The sequence below is a fragment of the Petromyzon marinus genome, chromosome 29 (assembly GCF_048934315.1).
Source record: "Petromyzon marinus isolate PM22_M1 ecotype Great Lakes invasive population chromosome 29, UKy_Petmar_22M1.pri1.0, whole genome shotgun sequence".
NCBI classification, from domain to species: Eukaryota; Metazoa; Chordata; class Hyperoartia; order Petromyzontiformes; family Petromyzontidae; genus Petromyzon; species Petromyzon marinus.
Window position 1 is genome coordinate 1,820,560 of NC_133695.1, and position 23,057 is coordinate 1,843,616.

General features: G+C 42.8%; 2 protein-coding genes across 5 annotated transcripts in view; one reads left to right on the forward strand and one right to left on the reverse strand.

The window, feature by feature from the left end:
* LOC116947361 (ras and Rab interactor 2-like) overlaps positions 1 to 4,887 on the forward strand; it is a 23,922-nt gene extending 19,035 nt beyond the window's left edge. For all 4 annotated transcript variants that reach the window (XM_032963000.2, XM_076070457.1, XM_076070458.1 and 1 more), the window contains 3 exons: positions 785 to 907; positions 2,814 to 2,974; positions 3,778 to 4,887. In XM_032963000.2, coding sequence (XP_032818891.1) covers positions 785 to 907; positions 2,814 to 2,974; positions 3,778 to 4,272 — 779 coding nt within the window. In that variant the 3' untranslated portion in view covers positions 4,273 to 4,887. The remainder of the gene's footprint in view (positions 1 to 784; positions 908 to 2,813; positions 2,975 to 3,777) is intronic.
* CRNKL1 (crooked neck pre-mRNA splicing factor 1) lies at positions 4,839 to 20,422 on the reverse strand. Its single transcript, XM_032963001.2, has 14 exons — positions 20,138 to 20,422; positions 19,338 to 19,490; positions 18,618 to 18,709; positions 18,292 to 18,450; positions 17,593 to 17,759; positions 16,549 to 16,727; positions 15,021 to 15,191; positions 14,196 to 14,387; positions 13,477 to 13,536; positions 13,300 to 13,380; positions 12,551 to 12,790; positions 9,684 to 9,785; positions 6,659 to 6,907; positions 4,839 to 6,132 (listed from the first exon to the last, which is right to left on the reverse strand). Exons 1-14 carry the CDS (start codon positions 20,183 to 20,185, stop codon positions 5,620 to 5,622), a joined length of 2,406 nt encoding a protein of 801 aa, XP_032818892.1. The 5' UTR covers positions 20,186 to 20,422; the 3' UTR covers positions 4,839 to 5,619.
* Positions 20,423 to 23,057: the final 2,635 nt, after the last annotated feature.

The following is a 23,057-nucleotide window of genomic DNA, read 5'->3' on the forward strand; positions in this document are numbered from 1 at the left end:
ATTCGAAAAAGACATAACCCAAATAACATTTTAAGAAGCAATTTTTATATAGTATTATTTTTTGCTAAACAACTCTACATATTTTAGCCACGTGTCGATTTCAGTGGAAGCCGCAAACTATTTTGAAAATGACATTTGAATAAAATGGAGAGACCACCAATTTTAAAAGTGAAAGGGACACTGCGAAAACCATATTTCCGATGTAATTTCTGATTGTATCGTGTGTTGCTCGGCACGAAGTCAGACGTTTCCCTCCGCGTGCTGGGAGCTTCTTCAGGAACAGGATTAGAATTCAGCTCAGAAGCTCCCAGCGCGCGGCTCGAAATGTAGGACATCGTGCCGAACAACCCAGAGAGCTCGAGGTGCAGTGTAGCTCATCGCAAAAACGAGTGCAACTAAAGAATGACAAATAGCAAGGCATTCCATAACCACTGGGGCTATGCAATTTTAAACCAAGATTGAAACTAATTTATTTCTAACAGTTTTTGTGTTTGATCTGTTGTCCATACCCGCACATATGATTAGCACGGTTAGCTACGTACGGTGTGAGTGAAGTTCAATATACATTACATTTTTTTTCAATAACAGAATTTATTATCTAGAGATGGGAGACGGCCGTTTTCACGTAGCATGGTTTTGGTTTTACGATAACGGCGATTTTATGAACATCACTTCCAAAACCCAGTGAGTGGTCCTATGAGCTCGTCTGTTGGGGTGTATCCAAACACGGTCGCTGTGAAGGCGTTTGAAAGTTGACATTGCTGCTCGCGATGTCTTCTTGCAGGGGGTGCCGACGACTTCTTTCCAGTCCTCACGTACAGCCTGCTGCACTGCGACTGCCCCCAGCTGGCCATACAAGTGGACTACATTATGGAGTTGCTCAACCCGAACCTCATGAGCGGAGAGAGTGCGTACCTACACCGCTGGAGACACAGTTGCGCACCACGAAAACTAAACTCTGTTTAGCCAGCAATGGATGTAGACAACTGATGGATGCAGACGATTGATTGATTGTTTTTTATCGGTTAGTTTATCGACTAAAACACTGTTTGGCAAATGCACCCGATCTTCGTTGGATCTCGGAAGCTAAGTAGGTTTGATCTTGTGTAGTGCTCGGATGGGCGATCCACCACAATGCATACACAGGCGTTGTAGGCTGCTACGTTGCCAGCAGTAAGCAGTGCAGCAAAATACGTTGCATTGTACTGCACTCCCAACTTCCATGTTACCTGGCTTCAACTCGCGTTGACCAATGCGGTGATGTATGGTCAAATAATACTCGCGAGTAGTAATGGCATGGGGAGGCCCTCCTCCAGCAGTTGTTTAATCTAAATGGCTCTTACATAACAGGTCCTTGCAGGGTGGGCTGGTAGGAACATTGGAATTTTGCGCAATTTTATTTTTACACCCCAACAACACGAGATTTCACTTCGTTAAAGTATTGAAAGGGGACGGACGGACGGACACATTAATCTATTGCAGGCTGGTACACTCAGTTTACAACTTCGTTCCTACCAGTATAACCTACTATATAAATTAGATTGCAAAGCTTGGGCATTTTGTCCAAAACAGCTCCATTAGGTTACTGAAAATTAAATATCACCATCTTCTTTGGTTCTGTCGGTAAAGTCACGTAGAATGAGAATAAAATAATAAATTGATAAAATAAAATAACACAATAATATTCTCACGATGTTTCGGCCACAACACAAGCGGCCTTCATCAGGTGAAGGGACGAGACTGTCTGGTAGGACAGCGCTGGAGTGAAAGAGCCACGTTCAGATCACGGCCTTTAAGCTGTGAGAGGAACAAAGCGCCTTGATAAAGGAATTAGCATATAATTTAGCATTGAAATGGCTGAATGATTAGCTTGTGACTGGTCACAGAAATAGCTACGTTAAAAGTTAAAGCATACACATCCGCAGAGGCACCCCTTGTTAAAGGAATTAGCATAGAATTTAGCATTGAAATAGCTAAGTTAAAGCATACACATCCGCATGGGCACCCCTTGACAATGGAATTAGCATAGAATTTAGCATTGAAATAGCTGAGTGATTAGCTTGTAACTGCTCACAGAAATAGCAACGTTAAAGTCAGAGCATACACATTCACCGAGGCACTTAGTACAAATCAAACAGGAGAATTTAGCAAATTCTATGCTAATTCCATTGTCAAGGGGTGCCCATGCGGATGTGTATGCTTTAACTTAGCTATTTCAATGCTAAATTCTATGCTAATTCCTTTAACAAGGGGTGCCTCTGCAGATGTGTATGCTTTAACTTTTAACATAGCTATTTCTGTGACCAGTCACAAGCTAATCATTCAGCCATTTCAATGCTAAATTATATGCTAATTCCTTTGTCGAGGCGCTTTGTTCCTCTCACACAGCTTAAAGGCCGTGATCTGAACGTGGCTCTTTCACTCCAGCGCTGTCCTACCAAGCAGTCTCGTCCCTTCACCTGATGAAGGCCGCTTGTGTTGTGGCCGAAACGTCGTGAGAATATTGTGTTATTTTATTTTATCAATTTATTATTTTATTCTCATTCTACGTGACTTTACCGAAAGAACCAAAGAAGATGAATCATTGCAGTCACGAAAGCTTTAAATCGAAATTTAAATATCACCACTCCATCTTCGATACGGTTTGCCTCTCCACCCACGTGTATTCCCTGGACTCCTGCCCTCTTGTTACTCAGCCAGACGCACGTTGCCCGTGGACAAACGTGCGGACCTCACGGCTACATTCAAATGACCGTGCACTTCTCTGTCCACCGTCAGTCGGTGCCCTCTAACCGCTCGGCAACTCCCTGCAGGCGGATACTACCTAACGAGCGTGTACGCAGCCCTGCTGATGCTCGGCAGTCTGCAAGAAGAGCAGGCGACGGCAGAGCTCACAGCCAACACACAGCAGTCTTTGCGGGAGTTTCGTAGAAGCCGGATGACCAGCACAGCACAACACAGCACGCGTAGCCAGGTGAGCACTCCGACTGACGACAGGTTTCACGATGTGCTCCCGTGAGCACAGTACGCCGAGAATAAAATCTCTGCATTGGCTTCCGATTACATTTTGGGTGCAATTTAACGTGTTGCTGCTAATGTACAAGGGCCTTGCACCATTTTACATTCAACAACCGATACACGTGCACGCACCGTCACGACCTCTCCAATCTGCTGATTTACATCTGCTCAATGTGCCGAGAACTAGACTCTGCGCCTAGGCTGATTGAGCCTTTGATCATCAAATGTGTATCGACAATGAGCATACGCACCGTGTAGTTGTGGTTTCAATTGTGTTAGAGATCCGAATTGGATACATCCATTGAATGGGTATAACGTCCTAACATGACATTAAAATTATTCAGAAAATTATGCGTTTCCAGTTGTGAAATCGCACACTGCGTACATCTGTTAAATCAGTCGGTATAAAATAACTTCCATTTTCAAATACCGTGTTAGCCGTTGACAGTGAGACATAGTTGACAGTGAGACATAGGACACAGTAGGGGGCACAAGCGGTGCATTTTCCAGTCGGTAAACCCATGGCACCTGGGTCTGTCCCGTGACCTTCCGTCAGCAAGCCTTCGACACTTGAGGTGGCCTCAAAGTGCACCTGGCCTGGCACAGGTGCTGTGATGACGTCACGGTCACTCAGCGGCTATTGCCAGCTGTTGTTGTTTTTGTTGTTGCCCTGAGAAATGTCAGTTTACGCTCCAGTTAAAGATCTTTTTTAAAGTGTCGATTCATTTGTTCATTGACGACTTTGGTTTGTTTTTGTAGCACTTGCCGTTAATGGTGTCCTTTCGAAAATGCGGCAGCATGACAAAACCCTTCTCCACCCGGGAGACGGTCACGGCGAAGGAGGTGTGCCAGAATTGCGCGACCCACTTTGAGGTCACTGCCGACGAAGCGGAGTCCTTTGGCCTCTACGCGGTCACAATCTACAGCACGGGCCACAGCGAGTGGCACTTCCTCAAAGACAGCGATTGTCCGCACAGCGTGTGGGCCAAGCTCACCAGCAACAATTCCACCTCCAATCAATTGGTTTGCTACTTTGTCTACAAACCGCTGGACAACATCGACAGGGAATGCCGAGATTCCGAAAACCTCTTCACGCAAGGACCCGACACCAGCGCTGGCTTCCGGCCTCCAAACAGAGGCAGTGGCAATGGAAACACCTTTAGCCAAGATGTCCCTGCAATTAATCTCATGCCATCCATGAATGAGAACACTTTTCAACGTGCCAACACACAGGATCACCACACCAAACTTTAACTCGCATTGCACAACCGAAAGTGCAATGCGCACTTTTTAAGAAATGCAATAAAATGTACTTGCTGCATCATGCCAAAAAACCGAAAGCATATAAAGCCGTTTTTTTCTGGTCAAGTAATATCAAAGTTGCAAACGTCCACAATGAATCCTTTGCATCCTCTAGTTGCCCCTTCATTGAATGTTTAAAAGTATGTAGCTTGGAGTTACAGTACAAGTATACAGCTGTTAGAAAGACAGCTTAAATCAAGTAGCTGCATTTGTGCAGATGTTAATACGTTTTTTTATATGCTGTCATACAATATATATTTATTACAGATGTTATAAGCTTGTGTCGAGTATTAATGTGTTTGTACCGAGCAACATTTGAAGTTCTATTTCAGCTGTTAGAAAGTTGAAAAAATGTATTTTAAGCTGTGTACATATTTGCACTTTTGCCCCTCCAGCTATGAATATCCTGAAAATAATATAAGTACATCCTTTCATTATTTATTGTTACGAGTGTATAATCATGCCAATATCATTAAGTTGTATTAAGACAGTAGGAACTCACAATACAATCAGACATCTAAACTTTTCAGGCGGTTTTATTTTTAATAAAATCTATTGCAACATAAATGATCTCATTTCTACTCATGTAATCGTCTTTCGTATGGCTGCTGATGCAGAGCAACAACCAGATAATAGCCGCGTCGGGGGCAGTAGCGGAGTGTATCGCTGTGATGGCTTCTTCGTATTTGTGTATCGGGCATTGCGCTTTATGTTGTATGGTCTGTTCTGGATGACCACAGTCGCACACTGGAGAGTTTTTAATATTTAATTTGTGTATCAGATATCCGCGTCTGCCATGGTTTGTACGGATGTGGTTTAGGAATGTCATAATTACGTAAGAGCCAGACATGGGACAGTGTCACATTTTTTATTAACCAAAATAAAATGATGTAACCCATCAGCAGTATGACCTAATTACAAATGTTTGGATGTATTGGTGTTTGTAGGTACAAAGTACACAATACATTACACAATTCTAATAATTATTTTCAAAGGGCTGATCTAAATCGAGGTTTTGCCATTTGGCCAGGAAATCAAAACTTCACCACCTTTTCCATTAATATTGCATAACATTTTTTTACATTACCAAAAAATGAGCCTGCTATATCTTTTCTGTTATATGTAGGTGTTAATGACAAATATGGTACGTTTTAAAAAATACATTTCCTTGGACACCCCCACTGCTAATGGCCTTTTTTTACTACAAATTGAAGATATCCATCCATATAGTGGCTGCCTAAAACCCACTTAAGACTATGGGTAAAACAGATTAATGGCACCAAAGAGAAGGCAGCCTTATCACGAGTCCTCAGTCTCATCCCGGTCTTTGTCTGGGTCTCTGTCACCAATGTTCTCCTGCTCCTTCTTTATTGCTTTTTTGGAAACCAATTCATCATCACCACCACCCACTTCCATATCTATTGGCGTTTTCTTGCTCGTCTCTCCTGAAGACTCGCCTTCCTCTTCGTTGACGCTACCAGAGTCTCCTTCACCAGTGGCAACACTTTCTCTTTCTTCACGACCATCACCACCATCATCTTCGTCACTGGTATCCCGAGCTGTCACGGTACCTTTCTCATTTCCTGGCTGTCGTTGGACACTCGTCTGTGCATCGCTGTCTCGTTGCTCATCCTCTTCCACTGGTTCATCTACCCACTGTGGTGCCCCCTGGGCAGTAGATGCTATGCCATGAGCCTCCATGTACTGGTGTTGCTTCCACATCTTGGCCATGGACAACAGCTTAAGATTAGGCTGGTTGGCCGAGTCTTCAGGGAAGATGTAGTCGTAATACTCCTCCCAGCCAGCATCCGACTGCAAAGAGACAAAACAACATTATGCCTGGGCATAAACTTTCACTTTGCATCCAGTAACTTAGAGCTCATTAAAGCAAGAAATATGAAGCATGCATTTGCATGGCTTCCGTAACACTCCAATTGTCCTCAGAGTCATTTCTAAACAATGATGTTGTTACGTCCCAAATCACACAATTAAATAATACAGCGCATGACGTGTGACGCTACCATACTGCCCGGCATGGACAACCCTATTTACACTGTTGCCAAGTTTGTGGCAACCCTTCGATCAATTTCGTAGGGAAGTCCTATATAGCAACACAACTTTATACTAATATTTATTTCACATATAGAAAAAGAGCTCATGTATTTTTATTAACGCTTTCAACCGTAGATGAAAAGCAATAACTTGAAACTTTTAAGCCCAAAAAGAATAGTTTATGTATTGAATGCAAATTCATGAAACTAAAGTTCAAAGTCAGCGACAATGACGTAGTACAAGGGAAAGACATCGCCGCGAGCCTCGGGAAGCCAAGATAACGTACCCCGTCATCCGTCTGAACCTTTCTGCGTTTCTTGACACGGCTGGGCATCAGCTTCTGCACCCGCTCGCGGCTGTCTTCATTGCCGAACGGATCTTCGAAGTCGCGCCATGCCTCCAGCAGCATCACTCGCTCTTCCTTCTCCTCGCAGCTGCGCAGCGAGCGATTGCCTTCCTCGTACACACGCCGGCAACGCGAGACGCGTTCTTTGCCCTCCACCGACAGCTCAAACTTGGCGAAGCTTATCCATACCTGGAAAGATGGACAAGCCAAGGTAATCCATATAAAACATCGTAAATGAAATTCAAAAAGCCCGTGTCTCCACGCTCAAACGAGCACTGGAACAGCATCCATCTCTGCGAGGTGGCACAGGGCCAGTGGTGGAAATTCCAACGATAAACAAGAAACCAGTCCCGACACAGAGTAACCAACGTTGAATTTGCACAGTGGTACGTTTGCATCATGGACTTCTTTTGCACCGTACGTAGCCAACTGTGCTAATCAGAGGTGCGGGGGAAGGCTGATGATGATCATGAAATAGAGCCTATCAGCTCATTGGGCCCTTGGTGATGATATAAATGAATCGAAAAAAGAAACAAAATATACATCTCCAGGAATGTGCTCAATTACATCAGATCTTGGAAGCGAGCAGAGTTGAGGCTGGATAAGTGAATCCACGACAAGCGTGCAGGCTGCTATTGGGCCATGTTTTCAGCAGAGGGCAGTGCTGCAAAATCCATTGTGCTCCAATGTAATTCCCCACCTTTATCAGCACACGCTGACCTGCATGGGGAAGTGTGATGAAATAGCCCCCACTTCTCTGTGTGGGAAGGCACTCATCAGTGGACTTACAAAAAGGACTGTACGTGTATGTACGTGTACTTGTTTTTATCAACCCCGAAGGAATGATGGGCTGAGCTGACTAAAACTAGAATTTTTACTTGCAACCTGATTTTTTTTAACACCCAGCCACATTGTCAGAATATATATTTTATCAAGTGATGGTCCTTCATAAAACAATACCTCTGACAAATGAACATCTTTTATACACGTTTCCATGCTGTATGTCGTGTTTTTGTTTGCAAAGAACGGTAGCTTTACATCAATAACCAATTGAGAATTGCAACATGTGATGCAAGATTATGCAATACAAACTGCATACGATGGAAATACTAAAAAAAACACGTGTAGGTTAAAGAGAAAATGCAGCCAACTACAGAACACTGAGTTATCGACTGCAAATAAACATACAATGCCAAATTAATAGTAGAGAGATTAAACTAGTTAGACTGGAAATTTAAGCCCAACATCAGCATCATTAACTGCCAAGTGGGTAAGTTAGCTATCTTGCTGCTAATTAGCTGCGAACGCCTTCAAGAAAAGATCTCGACAATACAAACATTTGCATTGTCTAATCCTACATCAGAGCACTATGCATGGTCTAGTGCATTATTCTCCACTAATTTTCAGAGGCGGGCCTCTTTTACCAATACGACATCAGTGTGAGTGACGCCACACCGCCTGCAAGGGGATTATTCACTGTCGGGGGACGCACGTCAGAGGCCACACTAAAGGCTACCAGGGGCCACCAGTGGCCTGGGGCCTTGCAAATGAAGAACACTGCCTTGCGGAAAATCCGGCACACAGCCAAAGGTTGACGTCAAGATAAACGAGGCATGTCTTGTGATTTCTGGAGCAATGTGTCTGACATCAATCACTTGCCTGCCTACGCCGAGGGACTCGACACACCCCGCCAATTGCCTGCAGCGGCATAGCTGAAGATTGCATTTGATGAGCTAAGTAACCTTATCTATAAGATCACCACAAGGAAATTGGAGTCACCTTGTAACCAGGCATAATTCCTGTTCACAACTGTGCCGTGTCAATCTCCCGTGACTCTTCAACGGAACAATCCACCTCCAGCAACCGAGTTTCTTCAGCACGCATTGAATTTTTTTGTAGTTTTTTTAATTAGTTTTTTTTACATGCAACAACAGCCTGCCTCTTAAAGGGAAAAGCTTAGCTGTATTGGACTTTTTTAAAATCATAAAATCTACGTCTTGTCACATGGCTGAAATCAAATCATGAGCTACAAGGTGACCAAGTGTGTGACAATATAGCAAGCAGGTTGCTTTACTACTGATCTTTGTGGATGTTTTGGTGTTATCCCCCCTCAAGTGCATGGGGTTTCCTGTGGGTATTTGGGTTTATTCCAACAATATTCAGTAAGGAATTGGCCCAAATTCCCAATATGGATCCTCACAAGCAGAGTTATTTTGAGGTGCTATTGAGCTTTCAGAGACTAAGAGAAAATAAAGGATCAACTACCACATCCCACATCAATCAGTAAATATCCACTGGGTATTCTTTGGAACTCAAGAGTAACAATATTTGCCATTATGAATCTGCAAGCAGTTGAACGGCTCACAGTGCTAAAAATATAATTTTGACAAGTTCGGTTGCGAAAGAGAGAATTTTTAAAAATAGAGACTGGAAAAACTGCGGTTGAATGTATGAATAAAACCCCCCCTGTAATTCTGTACTTGAAGGCATGTTAAAATGTCTTCAAAGAATGTAGAAATATCTGCTAAGGGCGACTACCACAGGCAGGTTACTGGACATGGAGATTGGTAATATTGTGAAAAGAGTTAAATTATTCGAGCTGATATGAACTTGTTATTATAAAATCTAAACTATATTCATCAAATTGGGTAACAAAGAATGCATGGAAGTAATTGACATTTTAAAGCAGACCTGGGGGTCAATAATAATTAAGATTTCAGCAATCATTGTTCACGGACATTAACATTACGATTGGAATTCATGACAAAATTACAAGATTACAACTAATTCTAGATTTGAAGCTTTCGTGACTGCAAGGATGCATACTCTTTGGTTCTATTTCGGTAAAGTCACGTAGGTAAAAAATAGAACCAAAGGTTACAACTAGTCGAATCCAGGTCTGGTTCAAGGACATTTGACGATCCAAGCAAAGGGACTGGCGAGAGGTGCGGGGGACGAGGCTCACCTTGACGTGCTGTGTGCGCTGCAAGAGGCGGCGGTACAGATTCCGTGTCCTGGAACACTCCTCCTGTTCGATCTCAAAGTCGATGTAGGACTTCCACAGCACCTGGGAACGGGAGAGGAAAAAAAAACACGCGCGCTCACACACGCTCACAGCTTCCGTCGTTCGAAGCTGGCGACCCGTGGCTCTGGTGTGATGCTTATGTAAGAATCACGGGAATATCCAAGGGCTATTCGTCAGAAAATTGAAGGTGCATTAATTAAATGTGACTCGCCAAGCCTCCCCCCGAGAAAGTTGCCAATTCATGAAGTGATATTAAAGGGGTATGATACTTAACAGAAAGATAAAGTAACATTTTTTTTTAAGGTGAACTATTCATGGAAATGCAGGATAAGAGTTTAAATGTAGCTTTGCATGGCAAAAGGTTATATTAATATATTTTAACATTACATTTATAGCACACTCGTGGAAGTACCCAGCGTTGCCCAGGGGAAAAATATATTTCAAAACTTCTCTTAAAAACATAAGCTACTGTGAATGCCCCACGTGCCATTTGTTCATTCGTCCATCAACACAATTATAAGAGTCCAAATTGCTAGAGAAAGTGGGGGGTAAATAGTTGATCTAGAAGTATCCGACTCTACAGTAGTATCTACTGACTCTGTAGTTTTATCTACTGAGCTCAGTAGTAGCTACTGACTTCTGACTGTGTAATAGTATCTACTGACTGTGTAGTAGTATCTACTGACCGTAGAAGTAACTACTAACCGAAGTAGTATCTACTGAACGTAGTAGCATCTACTGACTATACAGTAGTATCTACTGACTATAGTAGTAACTACTAACTCTATAGCAGTATCTGTTGACTATAGCAGTGTCTGCTGATTATAGTAATATCTACTGACTCTATAGTCGTAACTACTGACTCTGCAGCAGTATATACTGACTATAGTGGTATCCACTGACTGCTTTATTATATACCGACTCTGTCGTAGTATCTACCGACTATAGTAGCAACTACTGACTCTACAGTAGTATTTACTTAATATATAGTAGTATCTATTTACTCTATAGTAGTATCTACTGAATGTAGTAGTAACTACTAACTATAGCAGTATCTGCTTACTCGAAAGCAGTATCTACTGTCCCTACAGCAGCATCTACCGACTCTGCAGGAGTATCTCCCGACTCTGCAGGAGTATCTACCTACTCTATAGTCGTATCTACCTACTCTATGTCGTATCTACCTACTCTATGTCGAATCTACCTAGTCTATAGTCGTATCTACCTACTTCATAGTCGTATATACCAACTCTATAATAGTATCTATCGACTAGCAGTTAACTATCTAGCAGTTAACTATTAACTTAACAGAGTGCCGTGGTGAGGCCTAGTCCCGTACAGAGCCCCCCGGCCTCGCCAAGATTTCCCAGCCGGCCGAGGTGGCAACTTGGCGGGCTGGGGCTGGGCTGTTACCCCCCCCACCATCCCCCCTGTCCGCTCTACAGTAGTATCTACGGACTATAGTAGTACCATCTACCGACTCTATAGTAGTAACTGCACACATTAGGGTGGGGGGGAGAAGAGGACATCACACTGTGAATAATTTACCTCGGGGTTGTGTATTTTTTTTTTTAAACGCGAATGATAAATTTTCCCCGCCCCCCCACCGATCGCGTGTGTGCGTTGCCCGGGCAACCACGGGTCAGCGTTCTCGCGCATGTGCAGATGCGTGCTTTGGCACGTGCTCAGCTAAGTAATATAACTAAGTAATAAATAGTTAATTTAACTACTTTAAAGTTGACGGATGTGAAATACGAATAGTGCTGGCTCACCCCGGGACTTATCATGTGGTATCTGGGTACTTTTTTTTTAAAACTTAAAACCCCACAGTTTGTCAGTTAAAAGCGTCATAAGGTGTGTCCACACACACGCAGACAGACAGAAATTTTTTACTTTTATAGGTAAGATAATGCCTTTGTGAAAAACACTCTTATGTTTGACTACACACAATAGGCACAAAAAAAGCACAAACCTAGTTTCTGAAGTTGTAAGTAATGGGAGCAGTGCAATGGAGATTTTCAGCCACCGATTATGCAAAATTATAACCGTAGTAAAAAAAAGATGTGTTTGATGTTAAAGAGTTGCCATGAGCAGCTGGGTTGTCATGATGAATTGACCAATTTTGTGTGGACTGATCATGCCAATGACCTCCGGGCATTGCACATTTGGGCGCAGTCAGAACTTTAAAGTTCATCTCAACTTCAAGCGCGGTTTTCCGGGTAGGGTTGCGCATTGAACATTTTTTTCTTTCAAGCTTTGACACGCGCTGCTGCAGCCACCTGCAGGAGTCGAGTTCAACTGCGGGCATTTCAACACTGCAGTGCACGGCCAAGGTTTGAGAAAAGAAATGCTCACCAACTATAGCCGCCCATGGAAAACTGCAGTTAAATTACTTGGAACTGCGGGGGGAACTTAAGTGTTGCACTCATTAAAAGCTTTTGGAACACAAAATATCAGATACATTTTTTGAATATGAATTTATGACGTGAAAACGTGAATGAGGGATTAATAAAACCAATAGTTAATCGGAAGAGTAATCAATAAAAAAATTGGGTAATAACTGATTTATTTATCCCCGTGCCAGACCGTCTCGACATATGACCCAGCAGTTGCACATTTGCAGCTTTTTTCACCGATTCATAGTTTGCGCTCAGAGACCACCATGGCTGACACCGCAGGTAAATTAATGCACAATTTGTCGGCCAGGGCCCGTCACATTATGCCATACAGGGACACGAGATGCGCTGCATTGAGGTGCAGTATGAATATTGAGTGACGACGACGATGATGATCTGCACAACGCTCACCTCGGGCATGTCGAGGCGTGGCTGCCCCACTGCCAGCTCATAGATTGCTCGCGAGCGCTCCACATCTCCCAGGATGGTCTCCAGCTCCGCAAACTTCATCCACGTCGTGCAGTTCTCAGGCGCAAACTCCAAGAACTTCTCGTAGAGCTTCCGACAGCGGTCAAACTCCCGCAGTTGGAGTTCCAGCTCAATGTAGCCTTTGAACAGCTTGTTCTTTGGGCACTTGCCAATCGACATGCCCTGCCGGAGGAACGACAGCAGGGGGACAACTGCGAGACTCGAGATTTGTTGGTTAAATTGTTTATTTGTAAATTAATGATGGCAAAGCCTTTTTTGTGTTTCGCACAAAAAGTAAATTAACAGTTTTAAAACTCAGTAATCCTTTGATTTTATAAATGGAACCATTATTTTCAATATTGATGGGTTCTTTTTCGATAAAAAAAATTATAAACACTAATTTCAAACGTATATATGTCATTGTATATGCAAAAAATGTTGATGTTTACGGCCATCCTGGATTGTTGCATAGCAGGACAATAATGCATGGTGATGGCTTGAGGAGGGGGCTTTATCCAGCCAAGTAGATTCATCATGGCTGAAGATGATTATAATGTATGTGGCTATGAGCAATTTGAGAGCTTTTAAGATGTGCCCTTAAAAGCTCTCAAATTTAGCTGAACAGAAAGCGTGGATATTAATTGTGAGGTATGAGTGTAGTTCCACATTAATGGTACACAACAGATACTTACGAGGATTTTTCGAGCAGCCGTGAGGTTCTTTTGCCGAATCTCAAACTGTGCAAACAGCAGCCAGATCTTGCTGAAGGTGAACTAGAGAATGAAGAATATTTGACATTTCAGTGGGTTTGCAATGATAAACACACGCAAGAATAATTATGATAGTTATGCCAATCTAAATTTATTTACCTTTTTGTGTGGGATAAGCTCCAGACAGCCTTGGTAAACTTGTCTTGTTCTATCTGGATCCTTAAGACAAAAAGACAATGCACACGCAAACAACTGTCAGCCGATTGAAATCACTCACCCAATGGGCACTCTATAACATAAAAGATTAATCATCATGATCTATGACCCTCAACTGTTTTCATATTGTGCTGCGATCAAAACGTCGTGGGTTATTTTGCTTTGATTATTGTCATTTTTTAATTTAATTTTCATATTTAGCTTTTGTTTTCTATTTACGTGACTTTACCGAAAGAACCAAGAATACGACCTGTTCTTTAATTTTGGCCCCCACTATCAGTACACTGTGCATCTCAAATGCAAGTTCTCATTATTTAAATTGGTTACATGCATTCATTATTTTGCTTCACAAGGGAGTTGAATCTGTTGCTTAAAACAAGTTAAATTCCCCTACCAGCTGAGCTAAAAAAATATGTATACCATCTTGTTCATGCTTACAATTTGCTTTTAATTCTTCATGGCGATGTTGAAGCTTTGCTGGCTTCGCACACTAGCCATAAAAAAAGTTTGTAACGCTCAAATAGCTCACGTTTATTAATTGCGAGCAAAACCTACAAAAACACCCACTCACATTAAACATCCAAAACAACCTACTGCACACACGAGAGGCGTGTAAAGTGCTGCCATTCGTGAGTGCATTTCCATGAGGGCAGCTGGCTTGCCTTCATCTCCAGCTCCTCGAATAGCGCGAAGTTGATCCACAGGTAAATGTAGCGACGCCAGTGGCGCTTCTCTGGCAACAGAGGGACGTTGGCGATGGCGCGCTCGTACACCTCGCGCACGGACTCCACCTCGCAGTCGCTCTCCACCAGGCGCAGGTAGTCAAACCAGGCGTCGTAGTTGTGCGGGTTTGCCTGATGCCAGAAGCGCCAACAACATTAATTGCGTTCAAATGGATATTGGGTGATTATTGTACGGAGGCGGTTCAAGTTGTTTTGATATTAATACGTTTGGTTGTGAATGTTTTTTTTAAAAAGTTTAACGTGGATTCTTCACGTGGAAAGGTAAAACAATGATGACGATCCACTAACAATTTAGGGCTTGCTAGATTTATGTGAAATGTTGGAAAGCTTGTGGTCAAACACTAGAAAGCAATGTGAAGGGATATCAGAACCTAACATAACCTAGAAGGGAAATACAATCTTACCGATAACTAGACAATTAGAGCTCAATTAATGCATATATTAACCTTTATTCCAACGAGACATTGGCAATTTGGTACACTTAAACCAAGTTACCTTAAACAATGAGGTTGTGTTAGATTCAAACTTAACTGTAAAAATAAATACAGCATTGATACCCTTAATATTAACAGGCATATGAAAACACATCGCCTTTAATTTAACCAGACGTGCAGTTTGTAAAATGCATAAAAGTCAATATGAATCTTATGTTGCATGCAACTCTGACTGTTTAGCACAATCAAAGCAGACAAGGAGGCTCTCAAAACCAATCAAACGCACTGACGCGCATGACCTGACGCTCACCTTGACCTCCTCTTCGTACTGGAAGCGGCGCTTGCTGACGATGACGTCCTCAATACCGCGGCGGTCGCCGTACTTCTTCTCAAACATGGTGTAGTTCTTGAAGAGCTCTTGAGATGACTGCTTCGGTATACGATCCAAGGCATACTTGTATATCACGCGCACGCGGTCAAACTGCAAGAGAAAATAAGCACCAAAAGTTAAGTGAACTGAAGTGCATGAAAAATAAATGTAGTATTGTCAGAATTACGTAAAAAAATTCCGTGCGAAAATAACAGAACATATAACAAAACCACATACTATATGTGGCAGAGATCATCTTCAGTAATTCCTTATGGCAGTAACTAAAACATTAGCAGGCAAGAGTAGGCGGATTCAAGCGATGCTAAATAACACTGCCGTGTACTGAACGTGGTTACAGCATCATTGGCATATACAGAAAAAAAAATTCTAAGCTTAACCAAATTTCGGTAAAGTCACGTAGAAGGGGAAACAATAAAATAATAAAAATATAAAACAAAAGTCTCACGACGTTTCAACTGCAACACAAGCAATCATAATCAGGTGTGAAAACCACAGCAAGAACATTTGAAAAAAGTGGCGTTTTTTTTTAACGTTAGCACCACGGAGAGCGATTTGGCAGTTATTCAGATGGACGAGTCCATCTATGTTCGGAAAAGAGGAGGGGGGAGACGAAAATAATGGATGCGGTCTGAAAGCCACCATAAGCGTGAACAATAAATTAAGACCCGAAATGGTTTATCAAATCCTTCCAATGATTGCCAAGCCAGAATCCATCTTCTCGGGTGAAATTGTCTCTGTGTTTGTATATTTGGATAGCCTCATGAACGAATCTCTCATGGTAGCCGGATGGCTTGCAGAGAACCTCCGTCTTGGAGAAGTCAATGTCATGTGAGCCTACTGAATTATAACAGTGATCTGCCACGGCCGAGGTGTTGGTCCTACCGTGTTTTAGGTCTGCTTTGTGTTCACGAATGCGCTTACGGTGGCTTTCAGACCGCATCCATTATTTTCGTCTCCCCCCTCCTCTTTTCCGAACATAGATGTACTCGTCCATCTGAATAACTGCCAAATCGCTCTCCGTGGTGCTAACGTTAAAAAAACCCGCCATTTTTTTCAAATTTTCTTGCTGTGGTTTTCACACCTGATGATGATTGCTTGTGTTGCAGTTGAAACGTCGTAAGAATTTTAATTTTTATATTTTTATTATTTTATTGTTTCCCTTCTACGTGACTTTACCGAAAGAACCAAGAATATGAATCCCTGTAGTCACGAAAGCTTTAAATCAAAATTTTACCAAATTTGTTTAGGGATAGATATCAATTCAATATTATCAGATGCATTTGCTGGCCAAATACTTGCACTCATGTGCATAAGACTGAACACAACTGCAATACTATATTAAACAACGTAAGTTTTACCAGAATAAAATAAATGCAACATCTACAGCATGTGAAATGGCAGGTAGAAAGAAGACGCTTGTTCGACTCGTATTTTTTTGCGGCGCTACCTCTTTCTGGGCTTCTTCGAAGCGGGCGAAGGCAACGAAAAGCGGCTCCTTCATGTGCTCCTCGCCATAGAACTCGACGGCTCGCTCGTACACGCGGCGTGCGTGTGCCGTGTAGCCGTGCCGGTCCTCGAAGCGGGCATACTTGATCCAGTTCTTTATCTCGGGATGCACCATGACAAGTGCACCAAGAGAGCGAGCTGTCAAGGAAAGGGGGTGGCTGCGGGTGTACAACACCAACTTTATTTTTGTATTTGCAATCATGCCTATAATGCGCTAAAAGTCTATGTCATCACATTCGATCTAGATGACAGAGGTCACGTCTAAAGTAAAAATGTCAAACTCCTCATCTGCTGAGAAAATGGATCGGGGACTTAGACATCGACCCAAATTTTTTAAACAAAAGCTGAAATGTGCACAAAGAAGCAATGAGTGGAACATGCTTGGAATTACGATGAGACGTAAAGAGGATGACAAGGATTAGAGAACATATGGAAGTTAAAGACATCATAAACTCAATAAATTGGATTGTGCAAGACACGTTGCTTAGAAGGGATGATGACCGGTCGTCTAAAATTACAATCAAGTGGCAGCCAAAGCAGAAATCTATTTTAACGATCTGTTCAAATATATTATGTTGTCAAGACACATGTATTAATGAATGTAATAATAATTTAAAAATGCATCTACAAGAAACTTATGAATGCAGCTCTCATGCTGCAATTGTCACATATAGCTCTTCAGTAAAATGGTGCTCACACAAAACACCAAAGTAGTTTAGTGAACAAGTCTATGCAACAAAATTAATTGTCATTTATTTAACCAGGAAAGCCTGAATGAGTTTCAACTCTTGCACGTGGGTGTAGTACTCACCTCCGATTATCATGGTTGGCTATGTATAGTGCGAAAGAGGTTCAACATAGATGCATACATACTCAACATTTTTTTCCTATACAAGTCACTTAAGTTGAATGCCCAAGTTTTCTAGACTATGAATTGAAAATGTATTCATCGCTTTTCTGGAAGTTACGCTGGCGCCAAGGATATATTTCTCGTAGACTGCACGGGCTGCGTCCACCTCCTTGTAGCGGAGCTCGAAGTTGATGTAAGAATGCCAGGCCTGTTCCTCCGGCTCCCACTCCATCCAGCGCTCAAACACTTGCCGGCAGCCTGCCACATTACTCAACATCTCCTCCATGTATGTGTACTTGTACCTAACAGGGGCAAGACAACGCATGCACATTGATTTATAATGGTTATAATAACTGTAATTTTATTAAGAGCACATCAAATATTATTTGAATCTGTTGAGGCCTCAGAGTGGATATAGGTCCTTGAAATATAGACTACATTTCAGTGTTTTTTTCATTTAAATACTATAATATTCGTGTTTTTATTTAAACATGGAGAATACAAAAAATACCACCATAAATGTTAGCAAAAGGTTCAAGAGATGCTGTCATTTAATTAATAGTACAAAGAAATAAGAAGTTACAGAACAAAACACTTATCTTCAGAATATAGTTTTCGATTATTTTAATTTTGTTCTTAACGGAGTGGACACAAATCTGACATGGGTACCCAGGTTCAATGGTGTTCTCAAGGAACATTATCAAAGTATTTGCAGGACATGAGATGTAACGAGGACATATACTGGTGATTCCTGGTGCTTGGGAGGCAGATTGCTGGATCTTGTGTAAAAAAAAAAAACTACATAACCAGTGATAAACCACAGTAGCCACCTACCAGAATGCGTTGATTCGTGGCAGGATGGTGACCGCACGATCCCAGATGTTGCGTGCATGGTTCACTTGTCGGTTCTTCATCTCCATCTCGGCATACTTGAGCCAGAGTGTCACGTTGCGGTGATCCACATCCAGAGCACGCTCGTATAAAGAGCGTGCTCTTTAACACAAACACACAACCCAATTAGCCCATGTTCATACGGATGGATACTTTCAAAAGCTTATTTGACAGGTTTTGAAGCATTGGGAAAATAAATTAAAATCACAGTCTGAATTGTTATGTGGAGTGTATCATTTTGGTACATTGTGATATGTATGCACTTTCACCTTTGAATTTCTTTCAAGCTCTCCTCCCATTGTGCGTACTTTATCCAATTTGTGACCACTGTCCGATTCTTCCTGATATTATCCTCAAATGTCTGCACACAGATTCATACAAACAGCTTATTTAATTGCATAAAAATCATATCAAAATATATTTACAAAAAGGTACGGTCATTAACACACAAGTTAGAAATGTTTCACAACTTGAATTTTAAAATGATAATAATGCTCTTTAATGGGTTATTTTAAGACAAACTGTACATTATTGTAAGGCTAATGTGAAATGTGTGATGCTACAAAAAATATACCTACATTAAACGGTGTATTTTAAAAATGGATGTGTTAATGGGGAAAAAACGACTTCTAAACAGTTTACAATTTTTGACAGTATACAGATGCATAAACTGGAGACAATTGGATACGCGTGATATTGTCGGCATAAACCAGTGTTCTCATTGCAAGGCTCGCGGGCCACGGGAGGCCCCTGGTGGCCTTTAGCGCGGCCCCTGATTGCGGCCCGCGATAATACACAATGTGAAAAACCCCCCATTGTGATGTCAAACCCCAATGGTTTCAAGTGTGTGGCGGCCCTCAGACTGACGTCTTAACGGCGAAAGTTGGCCTCCCCCTGAAAATGCGCGAAGAACACTACCATTAATGATTACACGTTGACAAGCGCTTCTTCTGCAGGATCCTGTAAAACCCACGCAAAGCAGTGCCAACCTTGCGCTTGCGCAGCTTGTAATCTGCAAGCTCCTCTTCGTCGGATATCTTCTGGCGCGGCGGTGGCGGCAGGAGTTCAAGCTCTCGCTCCTTGGCTTCGCGAAGCAGCTGCTCCGCTGTGATCTGCAGGTCGGCCGGTGCTTTGTTCTTCACCTGCAAACGTCACATGCGTCAAAAGGTGGTCAGCGACAGGTACCGTGTATAGGGGCCCAGGTGGTGCACTGGCCAGTCATTTCAGTCAGCCGACCCATGGGCACCTGGGCCTGCCCCGTGACCTTCCTGCCTGTGGGCGTTCGACACTTCACGTGGCCTCAACGTGCACATAGCCTGGCACAAGCGCCGTGGTGACGTCACCGCCATCTAGTGGTGAATGGCTGTTGTCAATCCACTGCCGGATGAGTGCCTCCCCATGCCGTGCCCTACAACATCTGAAGAGTTGCCTCCTACAGCCCCACACACTAGCCCAATAACGGACCAGCCGTACAACAACAGAACTTGGTTACGTTTTACACTCACCCTTTAGACTATCATTCACATTTGACTATCGTTGCTATTATTGTACATATATTATCACCCATGATCACTCAAGGCAAGGCCTTCTCAAGCTGTTACCACCCCTAACACGGTCCTGCGATGTGAGGCATCTCGCATCTGCGCACGACCTGATCTCGTCACTTACCATACTACATTTTAACTTTGTTGTTATTATTATAATGATGAACGAGTTACACGTCTCAACACAAGGAGCTCCTTCAAGCCGAAGGCTCCGTCTAGCCCAGGAGGCCCCGTATGACGCTCACCTTCGCAACCTTCGGGATTCGCTGCTTCCCCGCGGCCGTCGAGGCCATGTTTGCGTTGCCCTTGGACTACCGCACGCGGAAATTCGATGCGCACGCCTCTTGAACGTCCGAGTTGCCGTTTGTTTGAGATAATTTAAAGAAAAAATCCTCTCGATCTCAGAATAGCGCGGCCAGGTCCCAAATAACGCAAGCGACGGCACCAGGCCTCACCACCACGTGACCACGCCCCCCTCCTCACTTCCCGGCGTGCACAGCGCCGGCGGGTTGGGTTGGCAGTGGACCGCGACATCTGTCTCTCTGCGAGTCGATGAGATACTTCAAGAGAGACACAAGCCTCTGTTTTCAGAGTGCACCGCGACCTCTGTTTCTCTGCGAGTGAATGATGGGGAAGAGACTTCAAGTGAGACATGTGTGGTTTTCACACCTGGTGATTGCTTGTGTTGCAGTCAAAACGTCGTGAGAATGTTATTGTTTTATATTTTTATTATTTTATTGTTTCCCTTCTACGTGACTTTACCGAAAGAGAATAAAATAATAAATTGATAAAATAAAATAACAATAATATTCTCACGACGTTTCGGCCACAACACAAGCGGCCTTCATCAGGTGAAGGGAGCGAGACTGTCTGGTAGGACAGCGCTGTCCTGTGAGAATATTAGGACAGCGCTGTCCTACCAGACAGTCTCGCTCCCTTCACCTGATGAAGGCCGCTTGTGTTGTGGCCGAAACGTCGTGAGAATATTATTGTTATTTTATTTTATCAATTTATTATTTTATTCTCATTCTACGTGACTTTACCGAAAGAACCAAAGAAGATGAATCATTGCAGTCACGAAAGCTTTAAATCGAAATTTACCGAAAGAACCAAGAATATGAATCCCTGCAGTCACGAAAGCTTTAAATCAAAATTTGAGACGTAAGTCATTGTTTTCAGAGTGGACCGCGACATCTGTCTCTCTGCGAGTCGATGAGAACTAGGGAAGATACTTCAAGAGAGACACAAGCCGCTGTTTTCAGAGTGCACCGCGATCTCTGTTTCTCTGCGAGTGAATGAGACCTAGGGAAGAGACTTCAAGTGAGACATAAGTCATTGTTTTCAGAGTGCACCGCGACCTCTGTTTCTCTGCGAGTGAATGAGACCTAGGGAAGAGACTTCAAGTGAGACATAAGTCATTGTTTTCAGAGTGCACCGCGACCTCTGTTTCTCTGCGAGTCAATGAGACATGGGGAAGACACTTCAAGAGAAACATAAGTCGCTGTTTCCAGAGTGTATCAGAACCTTGATGTATCCTGGAGAAATCTGATGAGCTATGAAGCTCTTTTTCACAGCTTTCCGGTAGGGGCGGGTCAGAAAGTTACAACAACAAACAGTACAAAAAAAACGATAGGAGTGCAAATCATAGGAAAGGTAAGCAAATCGCTAAAATAAAAACATGTAGGAATAGGTTTTACCCTTTTAACTGGCACAAAAACTGACACCTTTATTCAAGGCATCATGTTTGCAATGACCACAACACAAGCAGTCAAAATGCAAACAAAAGAGACAAATCTGATAATAATATGCACTGTCCTTGAATTTGATTGGTCCACACCCGAGACGGCTTTTCTTAGAGCCTAGTCTCCATTGGTGTTGGACCAGAAGACGCCAAAATGCGTACAACTCAAAAAATAAAAATAAAATTAAAACATGATTAAGTATAAACTGTAATTTCAAATTGCACACGTACACTGATTCCAAAGCTGGTGCATCTGCCAGTCATCCATACCTGTCAACCCCTTATCAGTCCTTCCTACCTTACTACAGACCAATTCAGAACTCATTGGTTACCCCGTGCCCTTATATATGTCTCAACGTGCATCATACAAAGTCCCATCACAAGGGATAAACACAAACAAATACTTTTTTTGTCCGTATTGAAACGGCTGTCCGCCGTATGGACCTGAAAACTCAATTTCCCTGTACAAGAAAACGGGTAAACCGTATGGGTTGACCGCTATGGTCATCTCAGTCAACCCATAGCACATGTGGTCTGTTCCGTGACTTGTCACCGAACCTTCGACACTTCACGTGGTCTCAAAGTGCACCTAGCTTGGCACAAGCGCCGTGGTGACGTCGCCGCCACGTAGTGGCGAACGGCGGTTGTTATGACACTGCACGAATGTGAGAGGTTGAGGCATCACGGAGAGGCATTCATGCAGCAGTGGATCATGGCTGGTCATTATTAAGATTATGCTTTTAGTATTTGCTGCACCACCAGCTGTACGAATATAAGACCCCATTAAAAGTCTCATCAGCATATTGGCTGTCCGGACCAATATGATTCAGCAGACATTATTGGCAAGAGCGTTCCATATTCTGTCATAGGCTTCACCAATTGATTATGTCAGTAGATAGGGGCATTCGTTTGAGCTTGTTGCGATTAAAGGGCAGTGCCGCATAACTCATTGGTAGTCTGAACTACACTCAATCCTCTGTGTTCAACAAGCCGCACTGACCACCGTGGTGAAGTATGGTCAAATAACACCCATGACCCGCAGTGCATGCTATGCATGAGAAGTCCTCATCCAACGATAATTGACAAACGGCTGTGCACGTACATTACAACATCGCATATCTGATTGGGAAAAGATACTGCACTGAGCGTGGGAAACTGGTAAGGGCCGATATGTGTTGTGCGGATATGCGACGTTGTAGTATAATGTTGTAAATTAACAGAAATCTGTTTTATGTCATGAAACCAGACCTAATACATGCTGTCCATTGCTGAATTACATTTCACTCAGGTACATGAGGGTGCTCAGATTCTCGGCTAACTGAATCATAAAAAAATAGCGGATAGCATGTCAATAAAAAAATCTAATCATTAGGAAATTTTTATTTATTCTCACCAGGCTCCTTGGTAGAAAGTGCAGCGTCCAA